Genomic DNA, 13,070 nt, shown 5'->3' with positions numbered 1-13,070 from the left:
GAATGTACTGGGGGATAGGACCTAGAATTGAGTGTCTTCTCAGTATTTCCTCATTTTTCAGGAGATTCTAAGGATTGAACTTGGAATCCATGTTAATTCTACGCCCCTAACAGCATCCCTATGATCCCCTGGAGGTGAAGAATTAACATTCCTGCACAGATGGCACTCAGAATGAGGCTTTATGTGGGTTAAGTGGATGAGCTTGGCCACATGTGGAGACTTAAGGTACCTGCATCTTCCGGAGATGGTCAAACATCTGACCAGAGTTAACCATCTGGCTCGTCATGGTAATATTTTGATGTAAATAACACTTTGGTCCCAAAGTCAACTTATTTGGAGTATTATAATCACTGCAATGTGAAATGCCACAGGCTTCTTCTTTCATAGAAAGAAATGTGTGGAGATAAGATTAGACAGATTGAGGGGGGCCGTATAGATCCTAGAGAATAAATGTTTGATTGGCCTAAAGCTTTGCCACTGTGGCATTGGAATCAGACATTAGTACTCCTCCGTGGAGTCCATCTGCGGGATGGCAGCTATTAAGTATGGGCTAAAAAGACTGAGATTACAAGGTCCAAATTTAGTCAGTCAAACCTGGAAAGAACATTTTTCTATCCTTATGAAATCCTCACACGCATCCAATGGGAAAAAAGCTTGTCTATGACCTCGAACATGAACCTACTGTCATAGAAATGGATAAATGCCTCTTTCAGCAAGCAATTTTCCATCATAAGTCTAAACCCAAAAATAAAATGAGACGCCTAAGGAAATTTACACCTTGGCGGTATTGTTGACTGGTTTGATTCCTCACAAAATGCCCAGTAATACCTAGTCCTGCTTTAAACCAAAGCGAATGAGGACTCTTCACAATGGCGAGTGGTGGTTTCCTGTTACTAAATGCCACCAAGAATAGAAGAAACCCTGCCGAATCAGACAAATGCCTCTGTGGTGTGAGAGAGAGGACATGGAATACTTTATGCTGTCATGCAAGTTTTACAACACAGATCCAATTCAATAGCTAAGATCTTACGCAAAGAGCAGCTCAGTAATTCTGTGGAGCAAATATTTGATCTGTTAAGTGACTTTGTAGACCACACAACCAATGCAACTGGTTTGTATCTAAAAGCTGGGATATCCAAACAATACACCAGGACGCATAGCAGCCCAACGGACTATATAGGAGTCTTTGTATATATTTTTAGGGATAATATTTTTATAGGATTTTTAGGGTGTTAAACCTGCTAAATATGGTCATTTTTAGCACACTTTTATTATATAACATATCACAAATTGTGTTTTGTTGTATTTTGTAAAATGTTAATCTTTAAATGGTCGTATGAAAGGCAGCTAGCTATGTTTTCCATTGTTGATCGAAAGCTCTTTATAAAATGAAATAAAATCATTTAATGTAGGTGTTGAAAGTATTATTGTATTAAACGGTGTGTTGTACCAGAGAATATCCTGCAAGCATTTGTTAATCCTGCTGATCTCTCCTTCATATCATGGTGTCTGCCTTCTCTCCATGATAATCTGTCATTCATGTATGAGCTATATTTATTATTTTGTCTTCGGTCAGATGGATGGACAAGATGTAATAATTTAAAACAAGCTTTCAATATTAAACAAGCAGCCATCTTTTCTGTTTGCAGGAATGCTGTTAACAGCCAACGAGGCACCAAAAATGAATATCTATTACATACCTGTAAGTCCTGCATATTATATGTGTTATGTGTTTGATTTATTTGAATTGGGGATTTTTCAAAAGCTTTTGTAAACTGGATTAAAATGATAAGCATTTTGTGGTCTAATTACGGATTTGACAGGAGGAAATTATTTCCAACTATGATACTTAACTCTCAATCCAAAGAGAGGGGTTGGTTTAAAAAATATAATTGTCCTTATGTTTTTTTTTAAAATGAACTAATGCTGCTTGTTATTGTTACTATTATTGTTAATAACACCTGCACAGCACCATCTGCCATTATTGCAAGCCTTTTTGGGACACATAGGGAAAGGACAGTGGTTGCGGAAATCAGCGTTATGATTGGCTGAAAGAGTCAACTGGTTTAGATTTATGAATTATGTATGAAGTGTAGCTATTACACTGCACTAACGTGGCTTCTAGATCGTTCTGTGGTGCCGCTGTTACAGAGCAATACAGTTTCACAAGAAGCTGTTTGACACAGTTGCCTTCTGCAGTAAGTTGTGTGGTTATCAATAACGGACTCAATTGTGTCTTGTTATTAAGATTTATTACATGGGCCTATTTTCAGCAGGGAAATAAAAACAGGAAAATCGTCTATTAGACAGGCAGATGGAAAGATTTGGAAAAAAATATCTGCAGCATGTTTGGTTGTTTGTCTGTTCATTTGAGGGAAATGAACAGAAGTAAAATTATCAAGATTATTAATACACCATGTATGTTGTAGTAGAAAATTAAACCTGGTCGGGGTCATTGATAACCCCTTACCATTTTTTTAGAATGTGAAGATCTTAAAAAGCAGAAAACTCTTTTTTCATAACCACACTTTACAGTATAAATTGTACCAGCATGTCGGAAAAGGAAAGATTTAAATTCTTTGAAAGTAGTATAATAAAAACAAATTAAATTGCCAACATCCCAAATCCATACTATGGGCCTGATTCTAACTTTGGAGGACGGTGTTAAACCGTCCCAAAAGTGGCGGATATACCACCTACCGTATTACGAGTCCATTATATCCTATGGAACTCGTAATACGGTAGGTGGTATATCCGCCACTTTTGGGACGGTTTAACACCGTCCTCCAAAGTTAGAATCAGGCCCTATATGCTTTTATTATTTCTTTAACCCCTTCACATGTTTATCTCTGCATGGGCAAATGTGATGAGTTGCCTTTGTCATGGTTGACACCTTAAGCCAGTTTTTTAACACTTTTTTTAGCCACCAAAACTATGTATCTTGGAACTTGTATCTTTGTTTTAATATTATATTATATGCCTGCCTGTGTTCAGGCAGGTCACTCCCTCTGCCACCGCGCAGACCCCCTGTGCGCCGCTGCTTCTCCTGACTGCCTCGTTGCTCCTGTGTGCCCTTGGTTGCTCATTGTTATTTTGTTTGTGATTCATTTTTTTCCCTTCGTTTTTCGCTATTTGTGTGCCCCTGTGTGCCCCTTCTCTGCCTGCCTACACTGTTATTTCATTTTGTGATTCATTTTTTTCCCTTTGTTTTCGCTCCTTGTGTGCCCCTGTGTGCCCCTTCTCTGCCTGCCTGCACTGCCAATTCGTTTTTGTGACTCCTCAGTGTGTTTTTTGCACTGTGCCCTCTCCCCCTCCAGCCCCCTCTTGCCTTCTGTATCACCTGCTTCCCGCCGCTCGCGCTCCCCGCGGCCCCGCCCCCCGCTTCCCATTGGCCGCCCCGCTCCCGCCTCCCAGCTGCTCCTCCCTCCCTCTCCCCCTCTCATGGAGGCCGCGCAGTGGGCGTGCCGAAGGCAAGCCCATCAGCGCCCGTCCGCGCCTGGACCGCGCCCAGCGCCAGAACCCCTGGCCCCCGTCAAGGACAGCCCACCAGACGGATCTATGATGCCACCACCCTCCACGCACTCAACACCGGCCGGACCCCCGCCTGCCACCGAGCAACCCCGAAACGCACCCACGTACCCTTCACCTGCCAAGCCTGCAAATTCACCTGCCTCCGCACCTCCCCCCCCACCCGCCGGACCAAGCATCAACAACAACCACCTCAAGTGCATCCTCCTCAACACCCGCTCCGTCCACAAACACGCCGTCGAACTCTGGAACCTCATCGACACAACAGCACCAGACGTCGCCTTCCTCACAGAAACCTGGATGAACACCTCCTCAGCCCCCGACATCGCCATAGCCATTCCTGATGGCTACAAGATCACTCGGAGGGATCGCACCAACCAAACCGGAGGAGGCATCGCCATCGTCCACAAAAACACCACCCGCATCACGACCAACTCCAACGACACCCTCACCGCCGCCAAGCACCTTCACATCCAGATACACACCGACCACAAGACCACCCTCAGAGGCACCCTCATCTACAGACCCCTGGATTCACTTCATCAGCCCACTTGCCCTCACCTCCTCAGACTACATCCTCCTAGGGGACCTCAACTTCCACCTGGAAAACAACAATGACAACAACACCACCACCCTGCTGGACAACCTCGCCAACCTCGGACTCAAACAACTGGTGGACATCCCCACCCACTATGCCGGCCACACACTTGACCCAGTTTTCTCCTCCAGCAACCACATCTCCTTCAGCCACACAACCAGACTACACTGGACAGACCACAACTGCGTCCGCTTCAGCTTCAGGAAAACCATGATCCACCACCACCCGCATCAGGCCCCCCGAAGATGCTGGGGCAAGATCACCACCGACCAGCTCACCACCTACCTGAGCCAGAACCCCCCCAGCAACACAACTGACTCCAACGAAGCAGCCCGCAACCTCACACAGTGGCTCACCAACTGCGCCGATGCCCTTGCACCAATGATGAATGCCCCCAGCAGACCAGGCAGCAACAAAGCCTCGTGGTTCACCAACGACCTCAAAATCTCCAAGAAATCCTGCCGTACCCTCAAGAAAGCCTGGCGCAACAACCAATCAACAGAAAACATGACAGCCCTCAAGAACACCACCCGCAAGCACCACCAGCTGATCCGCACCACCAAAAAGACGGCATTCAAGGAACGGCTGGATAACAACACCCACAACAGCAAGGGACTCTTCAGCATCGTTAAAGAACTCTCCAACCCAAGAGCCAGCAACAACAACATCACGCCCTCGCAAGACCTCTGCGACTCACTCGCCTCATTCTTCCACCGCAAGATCGCCGACATACACAACAGCTTCGGCGTCCACACCACGCTCCCATCCACCGAACTAACACCCCCTACCACCACACTCCGCATCTGGACCCCCGTCAGCACTGCAGACACCACCCACATGATGAACACCATCCACTCTGGCTCCCCAACCGACCCATGTCCACACCACATCTACAATAAAGCCGACTCCATCATTGCACCCCAACTCCGGAACATCATTAACTCCTCCTTCGCATCCGCCACCTTCCCAGAAAGCTGAAAACATGCGGAGATCAGCGCCCTCCTAAAGAAGCCCACTGCGGACCCCACAGACCTCAAGAACTTCCGCCCCATCTCGCTCCTCCCGTTTCCCGCCAAAGTCATTGAGAAGATAGTCAACAAACAACTAACCGCCTTCCTCGAGACAAACGGCTCCCTCGACCCATCTCAGTCAGGTTTCCGAGCAAACCACAGCTCCGAGACTGCCCTCATCGCAGTTACCGACGACATCAGGTCCATGCTCGACAACGGGGAAACGGCTGCCCTCATCCTCCTCGACCTCTCGGCCGCCTTCGACACTGTCTGCCACCGCACCCTAACTACACCCCTCCACCACGCCGGTATCCAAGGAAAAGCCCTGGAATGGATCGCCTCCTTCCTCGCTGACAGATCGCAGCGAGTCCGCCTTCCTCCCTTCCACTCAGCAGCCACCAAGATCATCTGCGGCGTTCCTCAAGGCTCCTCGCTCAACCCCACCCTCTTCAACGTCTACATGAGCCTCCTCGCAGCCATCGCATGCCAACACAACCTCAACATCATCTCCTACGCTAACGACACCCAGCTGATCCTCTCCCTCACCAACGAACCCGCCACCGCTAGAGCCAGCCTCCAGGAAGGAATGAAAGACGTCGCGGAATGGATGAAGCTCAGCCGTCTGAAGCTGAACTTGGACAAGACGGAAGTCCTCATCTTCAGACCATCCCCCTCCTCCTGGGACGACTCCTGGTGGCCCCCTGCTCTGGACACCGCCCCGAGCCCACGGACCACGCACGCAACCTGGGCTTCATCCTGGACTCCTCCCTCACGATGACCAAGCAAGTCAACGCTGTTTCATCATCCTGCTTCAACCCCCTGCGCATGCTCCGAAAAATCTTCCGATGGATCCCCACCGTAACCAGAAAAACGGTCACCCAGGCCCTCGTCACCAGCCGACTGGACTAAGGGAACGCCCTCTACGCACGAACCACAGCCAAACTACAGAAAAGACTCCAGCGCATACAGAACGCCTCGGCACGACTCATCCTGGACATCCCCCGCCACAGCCACATCTCCGCCCACCTAAGAGACCTGCACTGGCTCCCCGTCAGCAAGAGGATCACGTTCAGGCTCCTGACCCACGCACACAAAGCCCTCCACGACAGGGGCCCCAAATACCTCAACAACCACCTCACGATCTACACACCCACCCGCCAGCTCCGATCCGCTAGCCTCTCCCTCACCACTGTCCCACGGATTCGCAGAACCACCATCCGGGGAAGATCCTTCTCCTACCTAGCGGCCAAGACATGGAACTCCCTCCCCACCCACCTACAGCTGACCCAGGACCATCTCTCCTTCAGGAAGCAACTCAAGACCTGGCTCTTCGAGCAGTAGCAGCACCCCCCCTCCCAGCGCCTTGAGACCCTAGCGGGTGAGCAGCGCGCTTTACAAATTCTTTGATTGATTGATATAATTTTTTAATAAAAAAATCTCACCAAACTAAAGTCATTAGGCAAAAAACATAAGACTGAGCATGTACGTTTATTAGGCATAGGGCTTTTTGACAGGTGTGCCTCTCTGTCTATACGTGACTTGTGGTTGCCCATATATGTGTCTGACATTGTCTGAATGCACGTGTTTATCTTGTCTATGTGCATAGGGGTCTCTAAATGTGTTGGTCTGTATTGCCTGGAAGCCTGTAACTGCTATGCTATTTACACGATGGCCTGTAGGTATGCAGGTCTTTTTCTAGCATTTACCTTTGAATAAGAATTATACAAAAGACAAAAATATTAGCTTGTTAATGAGGTTTTGATATGGCTGTAGTCTACAGTCACTGATTTGACTCAAATTTTACAGTTGTGACTTAAAAGATCTTGTACCAGCTGAAGCATATTTTTATCTCATGAGACAGCCGTCCTACTCTAGTCTAAAGCCACTAATTTGGTTAAAATTTTGCATTTGTGACTTTAAAGATCATTTACCAGCTCAAACCAATTTTTCATCTCTTGAGCCAGCTGTCATACTATGTGTATTGACTCCAAAAAAGGAAGGCACTCCTTCTCAGCTTTACACAGTTTGTAGAATGAAAGGCCTGACATTTTCTTTGCAGTTTGAAATGCCTATATTTGAAAAAAACTGTATGCCCACTGCTTAACAGCTACATACTATTGTACCTCCATTTTCCAGTTGTCCTGGTTTTTGCCCTTGAGACATTTGCTGTTGTGTTGCAACAAAAAAATGGTTATTTAGACAGAGAACCCTTTACAGCAAACCTAATAAAATCTGGATGCTGCTCTGTTGAAGGCCTGGTTAAGCTATTGAAGTATTTCATTATCCAACTATTTGATCTTTTGACTGGAAGGGCCAGAGTTGGAGCAGGTCTTGTCTATAATTAAGCCTGGGCACAGTTCGCAGAGTTCTGCTACGTGGAACTCTGCGATGTGCCGAAAGTGTGGTAAGTCGCACTGCTTACGCTGATTTTGAGCACCAGGAGTTTGTCCTGTGCTGTAAAATCAGCGCAAATGGCACAATGCGCAGCACAAGAGGTCGCTGCTTCTTTCTGCCACTTGAGTAGATTTTCTACTTGAGCAGCAGCTTCCTCAACTTGAGCGGCAGGTTTCTCAACGGTGATGGTCTAGTGTGTGATTTTTCTCGCTCATCAAACTAATGTTGGCCAATCCGCAAGAGAGGAAAAACTCTGCTCCGCGCTTCTCTGCAGAGTTTTTCCGAACTCAGAACTCTGCAAACTCTGCCGGCAGAGCAGAATTTATCACAAACCCCTGTATACAATGCTTTGTTCAATAGAGTGAGATTGGTGCATCTTGGTAAAGGGCTCTCCAGATACCCCTTGAAGTCTGGAAGGGCAATCATCTCTTCTTCTGGTGCCAGCATCAACACAGTGCCACCTATTGGTGCAACAGAGCTGCTGTGAAAATCGGCCAAATCCAGTCTGATTCCTGAGGAAATTCACATTTTGAGGAATCTGCAATTAGATAGAGTCCCTGCCAGAAACAATGTTACTAAATCTTGGAAATTGCCTTTTCTGCAGCTTTTTGCTTCTGACCTCCTGTTTTGATCCTCTACTGAATTTTGTTTTTGCTGGCTTTAGGACTCTGGGCATTTTACCACTTTTGACAAGTGCTAAAGTGCAAGTGCTCTCTGTCTAAATTGTATTGGCGATTGCTTTGTCCATAATTGGCATATTTGATTTTGAGTAAGTCCCTAGTATAGTGCATCATGTGTGCCCAGGGCCTGTAAATCAAATACTACCAGTGAGCCTGCAGCACTGATTGTGCCAACCATAGGAGTAGCCCTATAAACATGTTTCAGATTTGCCACTGCAGTGTATGAACTTGCCAGCCCAAACCTTCCCTTTTAATACATGTAAGTCACCCCTCAGATAGGTGCAAAGCATTCCCATGGGCAAGGTGCAGTGTATTTAAAAGATGTGACTTTTACTGGTGTGTTTACATGTCCTTATAGTTAAATACTGCTGAATTCAGTTTTCACTATTGCAAGGCCTGTCTCTCCCATAGTTTAAGATGGGGATTGCCTTGAAATATCTTTTAAGTGTAGCTTCCCATTGAAAGCAGATAGAGATATGGAGTTCGGGGTCTCTAAACTCACAATTCAAAAATGCATCTTTTGGTGAGGTTGATTTTTAGATTGCAAGTTTGAAAATGCTACTTTTAGAAAGTGAGCATTTTCTTGCTTAACCATTCTGTGCCCGTCTGGGGCAGGATGACAGTTGGGCTGTTTGTGAATTCACTCCAGACAGTCACACAAAGGGAGCTGAGGCGTGGCCTGCATATCCTGGTGAGTCTTCCTGGGCTAGAGTGGAAGGAGAAGCTGACACTTGAACCTGAATATGGCTATGCTTGTCCTCACACAAAGCAGTCTCCACCCCCTAGAGTTTGTCTGGGGCCAGGGCATGAAAGGCAGGGTATTGTGCACTACAAAGACTTTCCTTTGAGGTTTGCCTACTTCAAAGGCAGAAATGAGTATAAGTATTGGACATCTGAGACCACAACTTCAGAACACTTCTGAACTGAGGACATTCTGCCAGGAAGAAGAGCTGGATGCCATAGGAGAGACTGGCACTCTGTTGCTTTGATGTGCTAGCCTGCTGCTTCTGTCCTGGGAGTGGAAGGACTGGACATTGCTTTCTACATCCTGCTTTCCAAGGTTATCCACGGGCTTGAATTGAGCTTGCCTCCCGTTAGAAGTGGCAGGGACATCAAAGTCTTCATCTGCCAGTGCCAAATCCAGTCCCTCTGCCCTTGGAAGTGGAAACTGGTATCCTGAAGAAGGAAATGCACCATGGCTGAAAAGCGAAGCAACACCTGGCTTGTGGCTGAAGAATAGTTGCAGCGCCTGTCTTACTGTGGTACAATTGATGCAGCGCCTGTTCTATCGCGGCTCCGTCATCACAGCGCATCTGGGTTTTCCCACTCATTGTCCTGGGTGTCACTTTCTCATTGCCCCACACCACAGCAAGGAACCACGGGTGCATCTCTGCAAGAAGAGAACCAATGCATCACCATCCCTGTCAGTAAGGAACCGACACATCACTTCCCCTGCCAGTAAGGAACCAACACATCACCTCCCCTGAATAGTATGGAACCAACGCATTGCCTTGTTTTTATGGCGTCTCGCCTCCTCTGCAGCCTGCATCGTCTTTGTTTTTTAAGCATCCTAGGTACTGTGTTAAAAATATACAACCATTGATTCCTCTGGATTAAGACTCATTTCAATTTTTTTTAAAGTGATATCTTTAAGTGTGTATGTTGGATTTTTGTCGTTTTTGGTCTTGTTTTATTCAGATAAATATTGGCTATTTTTCGAAAGAAGTGTGAAGTCCTTTTGCAGTGATGGGTGGGTGCATGCGTTTGAGTGTGTGTACACAAATACTTTACACATTGCCTTTTGAGATAAGCCTGACTGCTTGAGCCAAGCTACCAAGGGGGTAAGCAGGGGCTATTTTAGCTCTGTGACACCCTGACTAGTGTAAGGGACCCTACTTGGACAGGGTACAAACCACTGCCAACTAAAGACCTCATTTCTAACACAAAATATAAATACCTTGTTCAGTTACCTTAACTGGTAATTTAATCCCTTTAAAGATGAAGAGCAGCATTCAGGAGCACCGGTGGTTCTAAGGGATTTTTTTATTTTAATCGCGCCTTACAAGGTTTCTTTCTGGGTGTATGATGGAACAACGCATGCGCCAACCATGCATGCCTGAACAACGTTGTCGGAAGAATAACAGCATTGTTTCCATGAATGCCTTTACCACGCATGCCTTTATGATGATTTTTCATTGTAAAGGCATGCCTAGTAAAAGCATGTGTGGAATGGCCTGCGTGGTTTTCACATGCCACCCCCCCCACCTGTCCTGAAAATAAAACAGCCTGCCACTCCCACTCGCCCCTAAAAGCTACCCCGACCCACCCTAAACCCTCAAACCTACCCTAACCCCCCACCCGCCCTAAAAACAACTGACACCCACCCCCAAAAATAAAACTACCCCACTTCTAAAAACAAAATTACGCCAACCCCCCCCACCCCGCCCCTAAAAACCAGACCTCCCCACCTGCCCTAAATACAAAATTACCCAACCCCCCCACCCTGCGTCTAAAAATCCACCCCCACCCACCCTAAATACAAAATTACTCCACCCCAAAAAGAAATTACCCCAACCCCCCCACCCCTGCTTCAAAAACCATAGTACCCCTGCCACCCAGCCCCTTAAAAAAACTACCCTCAACCCTTTCCCAGCTCCACTTACCTGATCGCGTCCTACCCCGACCCTAAAAACAAAAATTAGCCCTAGACCCCTGCCCCTAAAAACCCAACCTGCCCTAAATACAAGATTACCCCGACCCCCCCACCGCTGCCCCTTAAAACCCGACCTTCCAACTTTCCTAAATGCAAAATTACCTCACCCCCTAAAAACAAAATTACCCCTATCCCTTACCCCAGCCCCTAAAAACAAAATTACCCCTCCCCCTGCCCTAAAAACAAAACTAACCCCCAGCCCCACTTACCTGACCGCGTCCTCTCCCAGTGCTGACTCCCTTTTCCTCTGCCTTAACCATACATGTGTATTGTTCAGCACATGCGTTGTTAAGACAGAGAAAAAGGGAGTCGTTAACGCGAGTGTGGTTCTACTTGCGTTAACATTGTAGTGGTGCCGCCATCATTGTTCCGAACGTTTCCCTTTCTTTCTGTAAGTGTAATCTCTGAGTTTATGCGGAGCTGGTAAACATAGAAATAATGTACACATTTTGAGCACTGAAGAAAGATCAGCTAATTTTAAATTTAAATTTCATATTACATTTATTGGTAGACACTATCACTGACTGCAGCCGTGGTCTTTCAAACTAATTATGGTACAAGGCACTGATTAAATGTTGTTAAGAGTATGTCAGGAGCATTTTGCTGTCAAGGGTTAGAGCATGAATACTCAAAGTACGGCCCGCGGGCCTCATGTGGCCCCTCTGACCTTTACATTCGGCCCCTGGGGCAACAGGAGCACTGGGCAGCTGTTTGCTCGACTCCGCACTAACAAAAATATTAAATACACACACAATCATTTATTTCAAACTTAATTGGTGCTAAAGAAAGGAAGTAACTAGGGACTCCTGCACTTAACTTTAGAAACGCCTTCATTTTTAAATAAATCTTGCAGCATAAGTGTAAAACTAAGACAGTTTCTTCAAAATTAATTAAGTGTATTTAGTTAACATGCAGAACCTTTTCGCCTTAGTACAATTTATTTTATCAGTGCATTGAGATGTATTCTTTTTAAAGTGATAGTTTTCCAACATAAATTTGGAAACATTAATTATTTCCCTTACCATGAGAACACCACCAATAGTAAATTAAAGAGGCAAGTCACTTGGTATGTGCACTTTAGGGGTGGCCTGGGTTCCTATCATACATAAACAACGTTATAGTTTATTAAATCAAACATAGAAGCAGGTTTTGTGCAGCGCACACCATGAATCATGTATTTCGAGGTCATCCTAAATGTGATAATGCGGAAAAAGGAGGGAAAGTGACACTAAACAATTGCCTAGGATTACACAATTTGGAAAAGTGGGTAAGCCTGGATTAATTCCAGGTTTTCTGGTTTCCCATTGTTTATTTCAGCCACTAGATGTATATCCTTTGCTTCCCCTACACCTACCTTGCCACCAATCCCCCTAGTCACCCCACTGCCACCACCCTGGCATCAATGCGGCCCCCAGGCACGTCACAGACCAAACTTTTTGGCCCCTGGGAAAATGTTTGCGAGTACCCATGGGTTAGAGTAAAGGGAAGCTCGCAGACGCCAGTTGGCTCTGCTGAGAGCATGCAGGAGTTTGCACCATTTTCATGGACTCCAAAGTCAAAATCGATTACTGGGCATGTGAACCACACACTGGGCCTCACTCAAATCCCGTACCAAATGATGCAGTTACTACACAGTACTGGTTGATCACACCCCAGTCATTTTATTCATAAGTGTTTCTCCCTTTGTTCGTGAAAAAACTAAAAGTTTTTAGTAGACTGAATTGCGGCATCGTATAATTATCGACAGTAGACTCAGCTTACTTAGAAGAATAAAGTATTGGTCACTGACCTGCACGTCACCTGCCTTTGATGTCTCAGTGGCAAACGTCTTCAAGTTCTGCTACAAAGACTTTGATTCATCCCAGGGCCATCAGGATGCAAGCTGGCTCACAAATCCTTGAATACTGTGTTCCTCTTGGGCTGCTACACACAAGTTGTGTTGGAGATGGCAAGCAAAAACTTGCCTGCCCTCCTGAGGATTTCAGGGACTCCTTTGCCTAGGCTATTCAGGATGGCCATGGTGCTTCTTAATAAATCCTGAGTGACGGCCTGGATGTTACAGATTGTGTCGCCGAACCATGGGTACAAGTGTTGTTGTTCAGTACCATGCTTGGATGCATACTACTGCCTTTTCCTGAGATGTCCAA

At 46.3% G+C, this 13,070-nt stretch overlaps 1 protein-coding gene across 1 annotated transcript in view; it reads left to right on the top strand.

The window, feature by feature from the left end:
* NOL10 (nucleolar protein 10) overlaps positions 1-13,070 on the top strand; it is a 644,646-nt gene that overhangs the window by 332,832 nt on the left and 298,744 nt on the right. Inside the window, exon 13 of the mRNA XM_069235931.1 lies at positions 1,650-1,702. Within this exon, the coding sequence (XP_069092032.1) occupies positions 1,650-1,702 (53 nt within the window). The remainder of the gene's footprint in view (positions 1-1,649; positions 1,703-13,070) is intronic.

This window comes from Pleurodeles waltl, chromosome 5, assembly GCF_031143425.1.
Source record: "Pleurodeles waltl isolate 20211129_DDA chromosome 5, aPleWal1.hap1.20221129, whole genome shotgun sequence".
NCBI lineage: Eukaryota > Metazoa > Chordata > Amphibia > Caudata > Salamandridae > Pleurodeles > Pleurodeles waltl.
This window is presented reverse-complemented; position numbering and strand designations above follow the sequence as displayed.